The sequence below is a fragment of the Dendrobates tinctorius genome, unplaced genomic scaffold (assembly GCF_039654945.1).
Source record: "Dendrobates tinctorius isolate UK_male_01 unplaced genomic scaffold, ASM3965494v1 ptg000090l, whole genome shotgun sequence".
NCBI lineage: Eukaryota > Metazoa > Chordata > Amphibia > Anura > Dendrobatidae > Dendrobates > Dendrobates tinctorius.
The window spans coordinates 10,681,937-10,695,906 of NW_027361758.1; the positions used below are offsets into that span (position 1 = coordinate 10,681,937).

Genomic DNA, 13,970 nt, shown 5'->3' on the forward strand with positions numbered 1-13,970 from the left:
ACCAACTCCATTTATAATTTTAGTAGCCCGCCTTTGAACCCTTTCAAGTTCAGTAATGTCTTTCTTGAGCACCGGCGTCCAAAATTGCACACACTACTCAAAGTGTGGTCTGACAAGTGATTTGTAGAGAGGGAGAATTATGTTTTCATCTCGTGTCCCCAGACCTCTTCTAACGCATCCCATGACCCTATTTGCTTTGGTGGCAGCTGCCTGACACTGGGCACTCCAATTTAGCTTCTTGTTGACTAAGATGCCTAAGTCTTTTTCCATGTCTGATTTCCCCAGCAGTTTCCTGTTTAATGAGTAATTGTAGCATCTGTTTCTCCTTCCCATGTGCATAACCTTACACTTATCTGTGTTAAACCTCATTTGCCATTTTTCAGCCCAATTCTCCAATTTACTCAAATCTGTCTGTAGTTGCAAACTGTCCTCCTTTGTGTTAACTACCTTACATAGTTTTGTATCATCTGCAAATACTGATATTTTACTGTGTAAGCCATCCACTCGATCATTAATAAATATATTAAATAGTAGGGGGCCCAATACAGAACCCTGTGGTACCCCACTAGTAACCCTGGCCCAATCTGAGTATGCCCCATTAATAACCACTCTTTGTTTTCTATCACTAAGCCAGCTACCTACCCATCTACACACATTTTCCCCTAGCCCAAGCTTTCTCATCTTACTTACCAATCTTTTTTGTGGGACAGTGTCAAATGCTTTAGAGCAGGGTTCCCCAACTCCAGTCCTCAAGGCCCACCAAGAGATCATGTTTTCAGGATTTTCTTAGTATTGTTCAGGTGTTAATTGCTTCACCTGTGCAATACAAGGGAAATCCTGAAAACATGATCTGTTAGTGGGCCTTGAGGACTGGAGTTGGGGAACCCTGCTTTAGAGAAGTCGAGATAAATGACATCCAATGATTCTCCTTGGTCCATTTGAGAGCTTACATCCTCATAGAAGCTGATCAGGTTAGTTTGACAGGAGCGATCCTTCATAAGTCCATGTTGATATGGAGTTAAACATTTATTAACATTGAGATATTCCATAATGGTATCCCTTAGAAACCCTTCAAAAATTTTACCCACAACAGATGTTAAGCTTACCGACCTATAGTTTCCAGGTTCCCTTTTACACCCCTTTTTGAATATTGGTACCACATTTGCTTGCCGCCAATCAAAAGGAACAGACCCTGTTTCTATAGAGTCTTTAAATGTAAGGAATAGAGGCCTGTCTATCACATTACTTAACTCCCTTAATACCTGAGGGTGAATGCCATCAGGGCCTGGTGATTTGTCAATTTTAATCTTACTAAGGCGGCTCTGCACTTCTTCCTGGGTTAGGCAGGTAATACTTAATGGGGAGTTTACATTATCACTCTGCATTTCCCCTGGCAAATCCTTTTCCTGTGTGAGCACTGTTGAGAAAAAAGTATTTAAAACATTTGCTTTTCCCACATCGCTCTCTATGATTTCACCCTCATTGTTCTTTAAAGGGCTGACACCATTAATTTGAATCTTTTTACTATTTATATAATTAAAGAATAGTTTGGGGTTTGTTTTACTTTCCTTAGCAATGAGTCTCTCAGTTTCCACTTTTGCTAAATGTATTTGTTTTTTACACATTTTATTTTTTTCTCTATAACTTTTTAACGCTTCTTCATTGCCTTCTTGTTTTAGCTTCCTAAGTGCCTTGTTCTTTTTATTGCCCTTTTTACATCCTTATTTAGCCACATTGGTGTTCTCCTGTTCCTAGCCCTTTTATTTCTGTACAGGATGGCTAGCTCGCAGTGGGTGTGTAAAACTGGTTTCCCATTTATTTTCTGTGCTCCTATTTTTGAGGACATTGTCCCAATCAATTCGGTGAAGGTCCTCTCTAAGCTGATCAAACTTTACTATCCTGAAATTCAGCGTTTTTGTAACTCCCTTCCAGGGCACCTTACTGAAGGACAAGTGGAATTGTATTATATTGTGGTCACTGTTCCCTAGGTGCCCATCGACTCGTACTTCTGTTATTCTATCTGGCCTGTTGCTTAAAATTAAGTCCAGAAGGGCTGTCCCTCTAGTTGGGCCCTGCACAAGTTGTGACAGATAATTATCCTTGGTCACTGACAGAAATTGGTTTCCTTTCTGAGAAACGCAGGTTTCAGTTTCCCAGTCTGTCGGGGTAGTTGAAGTCCCCCATAATAATCACCTCATTGTGATTTGCACCGTAGGTGCACCGTTAGTAAACGCTGCGGGTTGGACTTCTGCACCGTCAGATGTTACAGCATAGTGGATGGGATTTCATGAAATGCCATGTCCACTATGCGTGCACTGGCGCCCGCGGATCACACGCCGAGTCTGACATGCAGCACGTCTCTCCAGACCGCAGCCTGTCAATTTAACTTGCAGAGATACTAATCTCCGCTAGAAAAATCTCAGCCATACAATGTATAGGAAACAGTGATTCCGCATGGTTCAGTTATCACAGAGGAATCGCCTGCAGTGTTTTGGACGCAGTGGACATGTGCTTCATCCAAAGCGCTGGCAATTACGGAACATCTGCACATACCCTAATAGACCCTTGCTTTTTTGGCAAGAATGCATGTTTTGTTTTTCCACTGTTTTTAAGCAGTTTTTATGTGGATTTGTGAGCCAGAAAAATCCATGTCAAACGGTGTACACAAGCCTTTTAGGTATGCACATGGAGTTATTTTGGAGCAAATCTGCTCCAAAAGCCATAAAATATCTTGGGTTATGTGCACATGATGCCTTTTAAACTCGGGTGAACTCTAAAAGTTTTTCAGTGAGAAGCTTTTTTTGTTTTTTTTTTGTTTTGTTTTTTTTGTTTTTTCTTCTGGTCGTTTTAGTAAGCATTTTTCCAATTGTTTTGGCCGCCGCCGTTTTTTTGGAACCTTTCCTGTGTGTGTGTGTGTGTGTGTGTGTGTGTGTGTGTGTGTGTGTGTTTTATTTTTTATTTTTTTTTTTTTTTTATAATGTTTTGTTAGTTTGTTTTGACTGTGTGCATATAGTTTTTGTTGCTTTTTTTTTTTTTTTTCTGCAGCAAAGCTGCGTTTTTTTGTTTTGTACCAGCAAAAGCAATAATATTTCAGAAACCAATTGCACACACTTGGTTTTTGATTTGGGCACTGCAGCACTTTCAATCTCTTCAGTACGTCAACGCTTTCAGCATTCTTGCACTGTTTTTTTTTTTTTTTGTTTTTTGTTTTTTTTTTTCCCACCTATAGAAAGCAATTAGACAGTTCAAAAACACTGTAATAAACTAACATTATTAAACATATACTGTAGTCAAGTCACATGTAATTTCCATGAAATAGGAAAGGGGAAGGTTTTAGCTGCAGAAAAGACTGCAAAAAAAAGCCTCTTGTATACATTGCCTTATTGTTTTCCAGGGGTGTTTTTTTTTTTTTTTTTTTTTTGGAAAATCAACCTACGGTAACTGGCAACGCACTACCTGAACTAACATGTTTCTGTGTAAGGGTAAATGCACACTTGGCAGATTTGTTGCAGCAATGGCTGCTCATGTCCCATAAATCTGAATGGGGTTTTGCAGCAATCCATGCATGTGCTGCAGGAGAAAAACATTCAAAAGTATAGAATTAATTTCCAGCCGCTCGTTAACCGATCTGCCTTATGTAAACTTGCCCTAGTACGCTGAGAACTTGTCCGTATATGTGATCATGTTTATCCTTTTTCTTTTAGGTTTAGCTTTTTCTCACGGGATAAGAAGCGGATGCCCATGACGCAGAAAAACGTCACCTTTCAGGAATCCTTTGGTGTCTGGGCAGATTACAACAGAGACGACGGATACACAGAGCAGGGACAAGAAGCTTTACAGCACATGTGACTAGACCATACATGAGCACACGCAGCCGCTGAAGTTTTCGTTCTGCGTTACATGCCTGAAAATATTTCACCGCACCATAACTATACCTAATCCGGGGATGCCTGTGCACTGCATGGAGGATTAACCTAGTAACCCGGTTACTTTCTGGTGGCTTGTTTGTATGACAAGTGCAGGGAAAACTGCTCTGAGTCTGGAGTAGTAAGGCTTGGTTACTGTTCTGTGTAGCAACTTGTACCTACAGACAGCTGGCATAGCTTTCTAATTAATATTAAAAAATACAGTGCCTGCCGCATTTCATTGATGTCTTATGGAAGTCCTCTCCATTCTTAGAATGTTTGGTGTCTTCAGATCTGTGTACACAGATGAAGACCACACTAAGCCATGCTTTTATAGCTTGCGGAAGTAATGCTACCAGCCTAACTGTATGTAGGTAATGGGTGTGCTTTAAAATATGCTTGCTGGAAAAGCGTCTAAAATGGATCCAGCTACATGTAAGGTAGAAGAATGTTACGTGTGGATACGGAAGGGTTCAAGATGATGATCGAGAACAAGGGTTGGTTAGGACACACCTTCGTCTATTACATTTTGGTGTAAACTTGCCAGCGATCGGATGAATAAGCAAAACACTTGTTTATCAGGTGACTAAAATCCTAAAGATGAGGTCTGCTGCCGATAATGATATGTTCTGTTCAGAAGAACGATCTTGTCGGCAATTAAATTACAGCCTACCGGCTTAAATATATACAATCGGCAATTGTTTAAAGGGGTATTCTCCAGATTGGGAGCTAACCCGTGTCCAAAGAATAAGGATGACTTAGTGATGAGTGAACGTGCTTGTATAACGTTTTATCCAAGCACACTTTGTGTTATCAGATAAGATGTCATACGAGCACGTTCACTCCTCACTAGAAGTCATCCTTATCCTTTGGAAACTGGTTAACTTCCAATCTCGAGAATATCTCTTTAAATAATTGCCGATTGTATATATTTAAGCCGATCGGCGGTCATTTATTTGCCAACAAGATTGTTCTTCTGAGTAGAACATATTGTCGGCAGCAGACCTCATCTTTAGGCTTTTAATACCGGTATGAACGACAGTCAACTGATAAACGAGTGTTTCGGTCATTCATCTGATTGCTGGCATGTTTACACCAAAATATAATCGGCGTACGTGTGTCCTAACTAATGACTTCCTGACTGTTGGGGGTCCGACCGCTGGGCCACCCATGAATTCTGAGACCCGGCGCTCTAAAGAGCCCTTGTAGATGGAGTGGATGTCAATTATGCGCACTTCCACTCCATTCTTTTGTTTATTTTTTTTTTTAAATGTGACCACCAAAGGTGGCCAAGCGCTGTGCCTCAGCTATCTTGGGCATTCCCATAACAAAGAATGGAGCGTAAGTGGGCATGTTCCACCACTACATTCCCATAGAGCCACTCAGAGCCCCGGTCCTCTGGATTGCTGGGTGGGGGACACAACTGTCTGATCCTCAGCGAATGGGAAGTTATTCCTAGTCTCATGGATAGGGAGAAAACCTCCAAACTTGAGTACCCCTATAAGACTCCATTTATCTGTGACCACATAAACCAGATCCTAATCTGAGGCTACTGCACTAGAGAAAATGGTATGCAATAGTTTTGTTTGGCACTTAGTAAAATTCTGTCCTTTATGATTAACGGTGTAAGGAAAGCTGCATAGGAGTACTGTTAATAAAACGGAAGCACAAGATATTTTTATTTTTTTTTCTCTTCAGACTGAATAGTCCTTCTCCTCACACCTGCAGTGTAAACTTACTCTAGATTACGCAGAGGTTTGACCTATATTCTGGACCATTGGTCACCCGCAGCATGCAAGTCCTGACGGGATCACTCTACAGAACCATAGATGACTTTTTAGGGATGAAAAACTTCACGGCTGAGAGTCTTCCAATTCTCTATATCTGAGCTATAAATTGAGGTTGAATAAAAACTGGAACAAATCTCCTTGTGTTGTAATGATGAGCTCAGAGGGGTACTGTAAAAAAGGAAGTTTGGCTGCTAAGAGTTGCCAGTATGTTTTTGTTCTGTGTACCACTTATCACAATTATCCACTACTTGTTACAAACTATGTTTGCACTAGAGATTGTCGCTTTTTTGCTACTTGTTACATCTTTTATGAAGCATTTCTATTTTCATCTTCATCCAGAGACTATATAATAAATTTATAGACTTAAGATAATAATCCCAAACTGTGAAAAAACTAAGGGGGCATTTACGCTGCAAGAAAATCGTGAGCGTGCATTGCTAAACAATCGCTTTATGATTTATCTTGGTGTGTAAACAGGCTGGCGATCACCCAGTGGACGAGCAAAACTGTCGCTCATCGGGTGAATTGATCTTTTGTGCAGCGTAAGATTGTTGTCCTGTGTAAACCGCAGTTGCTCTGCTGAGAACAATGGCAGTTTGGGCGTGATCTGTAGGCTAGATGGCTCAGTGCGCAACATGTCCTTTGGTCCACTGTTGATCGGTAAAATTTCACTTATTAGTGGTTGCATCGTGCCACCGGTCGGTCTGTGCAAAAGGACCTTAAGTTTAATGGATCTTGGACACGACCACTGAAAGTGATAGATGAAAGATCTGATAATGAATTGGATAGATATACTTTTGTGTCTTGTCTCCATGTTGGACAACGTATTAGATGTGTCAAGAACTTCAGCCGATGGAAAGAAATGATTGTTTGCCTCGTGTAACAGTTGTGCCAAAGGGTCTTTTATAATATACACGGGCTCTTCCAGTGGAGGAAATACAGCTCTGGCAAAAATTAAAAGACCACTTTAAAATGTTCAGTTTGTCTGATTACAGGTATATTTTTGAGTAAAATATAAACTGTTCTTTTATTCTATAATCTACTGTCTCTGAATTTCCAAGCAATAAATTTTGTATTTTTTTCTGAAAATGAGAAATGGTCAAAATTACAAAAAAAGCCAGTGCTTTCAGACCTCGAATAATGCAAAGAAAACAAGTTCATAATCATTTAGAAACAACAATACTAATGCTTTAACTCAGGAAGAGTTCAGAAATCTATATTTTGTGAAATAACCACGATTTTTAATCACAGCTTTCACACTGCTCCAGGTGCAAAAATTTAAGCAGTTCTTCTGTGTTTGATGTCTTGTGACTATCCATCATCCTCTTGATTACATTCCAGAGGTTTTCAATGGGGTTCAGGTCTGGAGATTGAGCTACCCATGACAAGGTTTCTCTCTTAATTTTTGCCAGAGCTGTATACTGGTAAATGTAAATGACTGAGTTAGAAGGATTTGATGACCTATCCACTGTTATTTTAGTTAAGCTTTACTATTCTACAATAAGTTATGCAACTTTCTAATAGAAGAAAAGTTGAAAATGAAATAAAATGTACATTACTGTCCAATTTTTGTACCAAGAAGGCTTCATTCAGATGTAATTTTTTTTTTTTTTTTTCTTTTTTTTTTCATCAGTGTTTTGGATCAGATTTTCATTAGTATTTGATCAGTGTCACCTTTTCACCATCAGTTTCATCACATTTTCTCATGTGCAAAAACAATGATGCTTCTCGTATCAATTAGTGGGGAAAATGTGCACCTACTTGTACTGTTACTTAATTTAAAAAAAAAAAAAAAGTATAAGGAAATCTTTACTATCTCATTAAGCCCCCGTCACACACAGCGATCTCGATAGCGAGATCGCTGCTGAGTCACAAGTTTTGTGACACAACAGCGATCTCACCAGCGAGATCGCTGTGTGTGACAGCTATCAGCGACCGGCCCCCCTGCCGGTATCGCTGATCGTTCTTGAAAGCTCTGGACTTTTTTTGGGTCGTTAGTCTCCGGCTGGCCAGCACGCATCGCTGCGTGTGGCAGGCGGGAGTGCAACGACCAGCGAGCTCCCAGCTCGTATCCAAGGTAAACATCGGATTTTTAAGGGCCGCGCGGCCCTTAGAAACCCTCTGTGTACCTTAGTTACCAGGGAGCTGGTAACCAAGGTAAACAGTGGGTTTCTAAGTGCCGTGCGGCGCTTGGAAAACCGCTGTTTACCTTGGTTACCAGCTCCCTGCACCAGCCTGCTGGTATCTAAGGTATACAACGACGCGTGCGCCTGTCGTCACTGGTGCTGATCGCTGGTGAAGCTGCCTGTTTGGCAGGTCACTAGCGACACACCAGCAATCCTGACAAGTTCATATCTTTGTTGGGATCGCTGGTGAGTATCTATGTGTGACGGGGCCCTTAGAGACAAACTGCTTTTTTTTCACTAATCAGTTTTTTCTCTCCTCACCGACCCCCCCCAGAACTGGTGCCAATCGATCATTCTGAAAAGCAACTCCAATCTGTCTACATTTTCTGTCTCTTTATGGAGAGATCAAATGACAGCTTCTGACTGTAAAAGCCTGAAAATGGGAAGGGGTGACCAGCTGGCAGTAAAAAATGGCAGATTATAGGCAAATGCAATGGCTGTATCCTGCATTCCTGCAGTCACTAGATGCTACAAGTTGTATAGTGGTAGTGGCCAGAAAGGGCTATTCCACACTCCATTTATCCCAAAAAGGCAGTTGTACTGGAATGTAAAAAGCTCATGAAGGAAACATGTCTCATTTAATCAAAACACAAAGAAGGTAGTGGAAAGAGGTATATTGGTCATGTGGGACAATATAATAACTGTCATATCAAACCAAAATTGTAATACGTCCCACCGCAGTGAAATACCATGGACTGTAAATGACCGGTTGTCAAAATTCACATTAAAGGAGGGGAGAAGGACAAATCCAAAAACAACAACCTATGGTTATGTTATAAAATTGCTTTATTAAATGTCAGGGCAAGGAACAAATAAAACATGCTAAAACGCTGGTTAATCATTGCCAAAAATAGGGACACAATGGATCATGTTTGCCAATTATATAGGAGTATAGTCATGCAAAGACATATGCCACATAAAGGGTATATAATCAGGACCTAATCAGCAGGTGTATATAACAACGAAGGTGTTCCGAAACGTGCGTTGGGGCGGACACGTGGACCCTCTGTTTGCTTGCACTTGCGGTTTTCAGGTAATATAAATGTGCTAGTTGTTTTTGATCTTTGATCTTTTCATCTATCGGCTTGTGTGAAGATAGGGCCTTTGGGCACCTCTATTGTTATATACACCTGCTGATTAGGTCCTGATTATATACCCTTTATGTGGCATATGTCTTTGCATGATTATACTCCTATATAATTGGCAAACATGATCCATTGTGTCCCTATTTTTGGCAATGATTAACCAGTGTTTTAGCATGTTTTATTTGTTCCTTGCCCTGACATTTAATAAAGCAATTTTATAACATGACCATAGGTTGTTGTTATTGGATTTGTCCTTCTCCCCTCCCTTTTAATGAAAAGTAGGATGGAAAGTGAGATGTCTCTCCTGTATGTGATATAAATGGAGCCTGACTTTGTAGTACTGTCTGCGCCACAGTTTAATTTTTCTTTGTCCTAATCAGCCAAAACAGGGAGGTGCCAGGGCCTTGTCCTTGATCAGTGTTTTTCCAAAATTTTTTGGAAGCTGATTTCTTTAAAATGTTAAGTAAGGATCTCACACCAGAGGTTTGAATACTCATTGATTTCCATCAAAATGCATCTAGCTCAATCTCAACAACAAATAGGGGCAAATCAGAGATTGAGAGGTGATGGTTTACACCAAAAGGAGTAAAATAAAGCTTGAGAAAGTTGCATAACTTGTTATTGTGTATTATAGGACATAAAGAGGTCCTGGTCAAAGCATCGTCTCCCAATACAAAGAACACCTTTTGTAGTGATCCGATGTACCAGTCATGAGAAATATACCCTAAAAGTCATATGCAAATCAAGGTGTTACTGCATTTTGGGATGTGTCCGGTTTGTGTGCTTGGACTGCTGCCTTCAGGTGAACTTCTAGTGTAGGAGTCATACACACATCATGCTAGATTTCTCATGACTGGTAAATCTAATCTCTAAGAATAATTATTTTTTGGGGGGACAGGGCCAATACAGACATATCACTAAATTCTTGTGTATAAACATGCCAACAGGCATCTTCTATGTAAGATTGTCACTCACTCCGGCCTACTCTGCTTGGCCAAGTATTGCATAGAATTCCTTTGCTGTATTCTTCAGAAGACAGTTCCTAATAATGGTTATGTTTAGAGAAATATTGCTATTGAGGTGCAGGGTTCAGACAGTCCAATTTCATGATCCATACACAGACAGCAATGCCTAGACTGACAGCAGGTCTCCTGACCCAAACTTACCGAAGCCTAGGTGAGACTGGAAGTTCAGGTTAGGAGTTTTGTGGTCAGATGGGGCATTGTGGTCCACAAGCATAGCCGTCTGAATTCAGTTTCATTCAATGTCATGTTTCTAACGTTAAAAGTAAACTTTAAATGTCGTTGCCTGCCAATCATTTTATTTTTTTGCATGAATTGATTAAAAAAAAAAAATGAGGCATACTCTCTTTCCGGAGCAGGCCGGTCCGGAGATCTGTACCAGCTACGAAAGCAGTGTCTGTAACAGTGGTGTGACTCCTGACAGTCTGTAAATGGCCGCAGCGGTCAGATTAATACAGGAGTGCGGCATTGGAGACGCACCTCTGATAACGTGATCCTCAACTGACCGCCTCAGACAATCACCAACACTGCTTCCATATCCAGCTCCGAATTCGAGAGGAATGCGCTGGATCCTAGGGAGTGCTGGAAGAGGAGTATGACTTTCATTAATTAAATTCAATAAAAATAAATCTCTACCCCAAAATGTAAATTTACTGTTAGCTTTAAATTTCATTCTTAAGAGGTGTTATCTATGTAGAAGATTGGAGTTCAGTTTAGGCCAGCTTCACAGCAATGTATTAATCGTGTGTAGCATGGACCCTCAATATCAAGTCATCCTTCATCACTATGTCATTAAAACAGTATTCCACATTAGTTGTATAGATGGGCTGTCTATTAGGGAGGAAAATGACTTCAACATGATTAACACTGACGTTCTGAGCGACTATGTATCAGTGTTACATCCGATCTATAAATGGGCATTTTTCATGCACAAAGTGGTAGAGCTGCATTATTAAAAGACGCACGTATTGTATATGCTCATGTGAATGACTGGAAAGGTTAACTAGCTCTGTAGTACAGGCTTAAAACGGGCTGTTTTGATGTGACTTGCTTTTAGCCATATAATATCTGAGTTTACTATTGGAGGGTTTGTTTTCTTTTTTTTGGTCATTATATGCAGCATCCTCCAAATTTGGTCAGGACCCTTGTATCATAAATTAAAAAATTATGTTCAACTTACCATCCTTCAAGTACCGTAATCAAGTAATTGGCCATCTTCCAGCATTTCTTTATATAATCACTCCAGTTAACTAAAGTTGTTCTGAATATTAGGAATTTTGGGATGATTTTTTTTTTTTTTTTTTTATACCGGAGTTATGATGCACAGATAAATTAACTTAAGATTTTTTTAACCAATATAAAAAATGTCACTAAAGCAATTATAAAAAAGCCATGAAAAACTCATGCAAACTGTGTGATCTGTTGAAAAATCTCCATTATTTGTTCCAGACTTTACCACTGTGGATTTACCAACCCGTGTGGAAGTACCGAAGGCTTCTACATTATATATTATCCAGTCCGGGCTTTGCCTTTATTAGGTTGGTGACATAGATGTCGGATACCATCTGTGTGCTAGTCGGTGCCTTCACCTTTTGGCTCCCAAACGGAGGGTTTGTTGGGGAATATTTACCTGACCATTTACCGTACTTTATGCAATCTGCTATTTTTATTTTTTTTAATAACTTTATATAGTGATAAAACACTATTTATTGCAAAGGGTAAATGGTGTACAATTCTCAGATTTATAGGTCACGTAGCAGCCATTTTGTCTGTTGTGCCTAATAAATTCTGTAGGCAAAAAATTGCATTTGCCATATGGTTTTACAGTATTACTACATTGAGTAAAAGTAGAAGATTTTGAGTTGTTCTGTTTTATTGACGCTGGACAGTGCGTTCTTATGAAGTGCAATGTAATCTGCTCCAGGAATGCGAGAGAATTGCTTATGTTTGGATATTTTCATCAAAGTTTGTTGTGGAAGAAACAAAAATAAAGGTTAAATTAACAACAACCGTGGAAATTGATTTCTGATATTTTATTAAATGGGGGGGAGGGGACCTCTTCATTGTGTACTATGTGAAATGTATTTTCTCCACAGATCTAAGGTCCCGTTAATTCTTTCCTAGTTCTCTAAACATAAGGGCTTTTCCAGCAATTAAAAAATATAAATAGCTTAAAAATGTAAAGTATGTATTGATTATTGCTATATGAAGCCAGTGATTGCCTGAGATCATAGAAGTTTTATTATGGGCCTTGACTTGTTACACTTTAGTATTTCAGACTCCCTCCTGGTCCCCATTCATGTGGTAAATTGGGCTTGGCATATCTCCTCCTTGAATACCAGTCCAGGCCCATTTAGCATCATAGTAGTCATGTGTACACTCATTGTTGATGTGCTAATTGGGGCTTGGCTCACATACAGAGGAGGAGGAGGTAAGCAAATAGTTTACACCTTCGGACCCCTCAAAGGCCTATTCAAACCAGGAAAACAAGGTGGAAGGCAAAAACCAGTAAAAAAAATACTGAGACTAAAGGTACTGTCACGCTTAGCGATGCACCAGCGATCCCGACCAGCGATATGACGCGGTCAGGATAAGTGGTACATAGCTAAGTGGTCGCTAGTGAGCTGCCACACAGGCAGATCTCACCAGCTACATTGCTGGGGACGGGGAGTCGCTACTTACCTGTCAGACGAGGCGATCCTGCGTCCTCCCGCCCAGCTCCACGCTTGTCGCTCGTCTCTCCACAGGAAGCGGACGACGAGAAACAGTCCTGGACGTTCTCGCGTGATCAGCGATAACCAGCGGGGGAGCGGGTCGTAGGTAAGTATCAGACACAGCGATATCATAGAATCGTAGAGTTGGAAGGGACCTCCTGGGCCATCTGGTCCAACCCCCTGCTCAAAGCAGGATTCGCTAAATCATCCCAGTCAGAGGTCTGTCCAGCCTCTGTTTGAAGACTTCCATTGAAGGAGAACTCTCCACTTCTCGTGGCAGCCTGTTCCACTCATTGATCACTCTAACTGTCAAGAAGTTTTTTCTAATATCTAATCTGTGTCTCCTCCCATTCAGTTTCATCCCATTGCTTCTAGTCTTTCCTTGTGCAAATGAGAATAAAGTTGATCCTTCTACAATGTGACAGCCCTTTAGATATTTGTAGACAGCTACTAAGTCTCCTCTCAGTCTTCTCTTTTGCAAACTAAACATTCCCAAATCCTGCAACCTTTCCTCATAAGACAGGGTTTGCAGACCGGTCACCATTCTGGTCGCTCTTTTCTGAACTTGCTCCAGTTTGTTGATGTGTTTTTTTAAATGTGGTGCCCAAAACTGGACACAATATTCTAGATGAGGTCTGACCAAAGAGGAGTAGAGGGAAATAATGACTTCACGTGATCTAGACTGTATGCTTCTGTTAATACATCCTAGAATTGCATTTGCCTTTTTTGCTGCTGCATCACACTGTTGACTCATATTCAGTCTGTGATCTATTAGTATACCCAAGTCTTTTTCACATGTGCTGTCACTTAGCCCTATTCCTCCCATTCTGTATATGCTTTTTTCATTTTTATTGCCCAGATGTAGTACTTTCCATTTCTCCTTGTTAAAAACCATTCTGTTAGTTGCTGCCCACTTCTCCAGTTTATTTAAATCTTTTTGAATCCTCGCTCTCTCTTCTCTAGTATTAGCTATCCCTCCTAGCTTTGTGTCATCAGCAAATTTAATCAGTTTACCCTCAATTCCTTCATCTAAATCGTTGATAAAGATGTTGAACAATACAGGGCCCAGGACAGAGCCCTGTGGTACCCCACTTGAGACATTCTTCCAACTGGATGTGCAGCCATTTATGACCACTCTTTGGGTCCGATCACTAAGCCAGTTATGAATCCACCTAACAGTTGCCTTGTCCATTCCATACTTAGTCATTTTTTCAATAAGGATTGTATGAGAGACTTTGTCAAATGCTTTGCTGAAGTCAAGATATACT

The 13,970-nt window shown here is 40.4% G+C and overlaps 1 protein-coding gene across 2 annotated transcripts in view; it reads left to right on the forward strand.

Moving 5' to 3' along the window:
* The window catches only part of RILPL1 (Rab interacting lysosomal protein like 1), a 58,234-nt gene extending 54,093 nt beyond the window's left edge, over positions 1-4,141 (forward strand). For both annotated transcript variants that reach the window (XM_073586106.1, XM_073586108.1), the window contains exon 7: positions 3,705-4,141. In XM_073586106.1, the coding sequence (XP_073442207.1) occupies positions 3,705-3,849 (145 nt within the window). In that variant the 3' untranslated portion in view covers positions 3,850-4,141. The remainder of the gene's footprint in view (positions 1-3,704) is intronic.
* Positions 4,142-13,970: the final 9,829 nt, after the last annotated feature.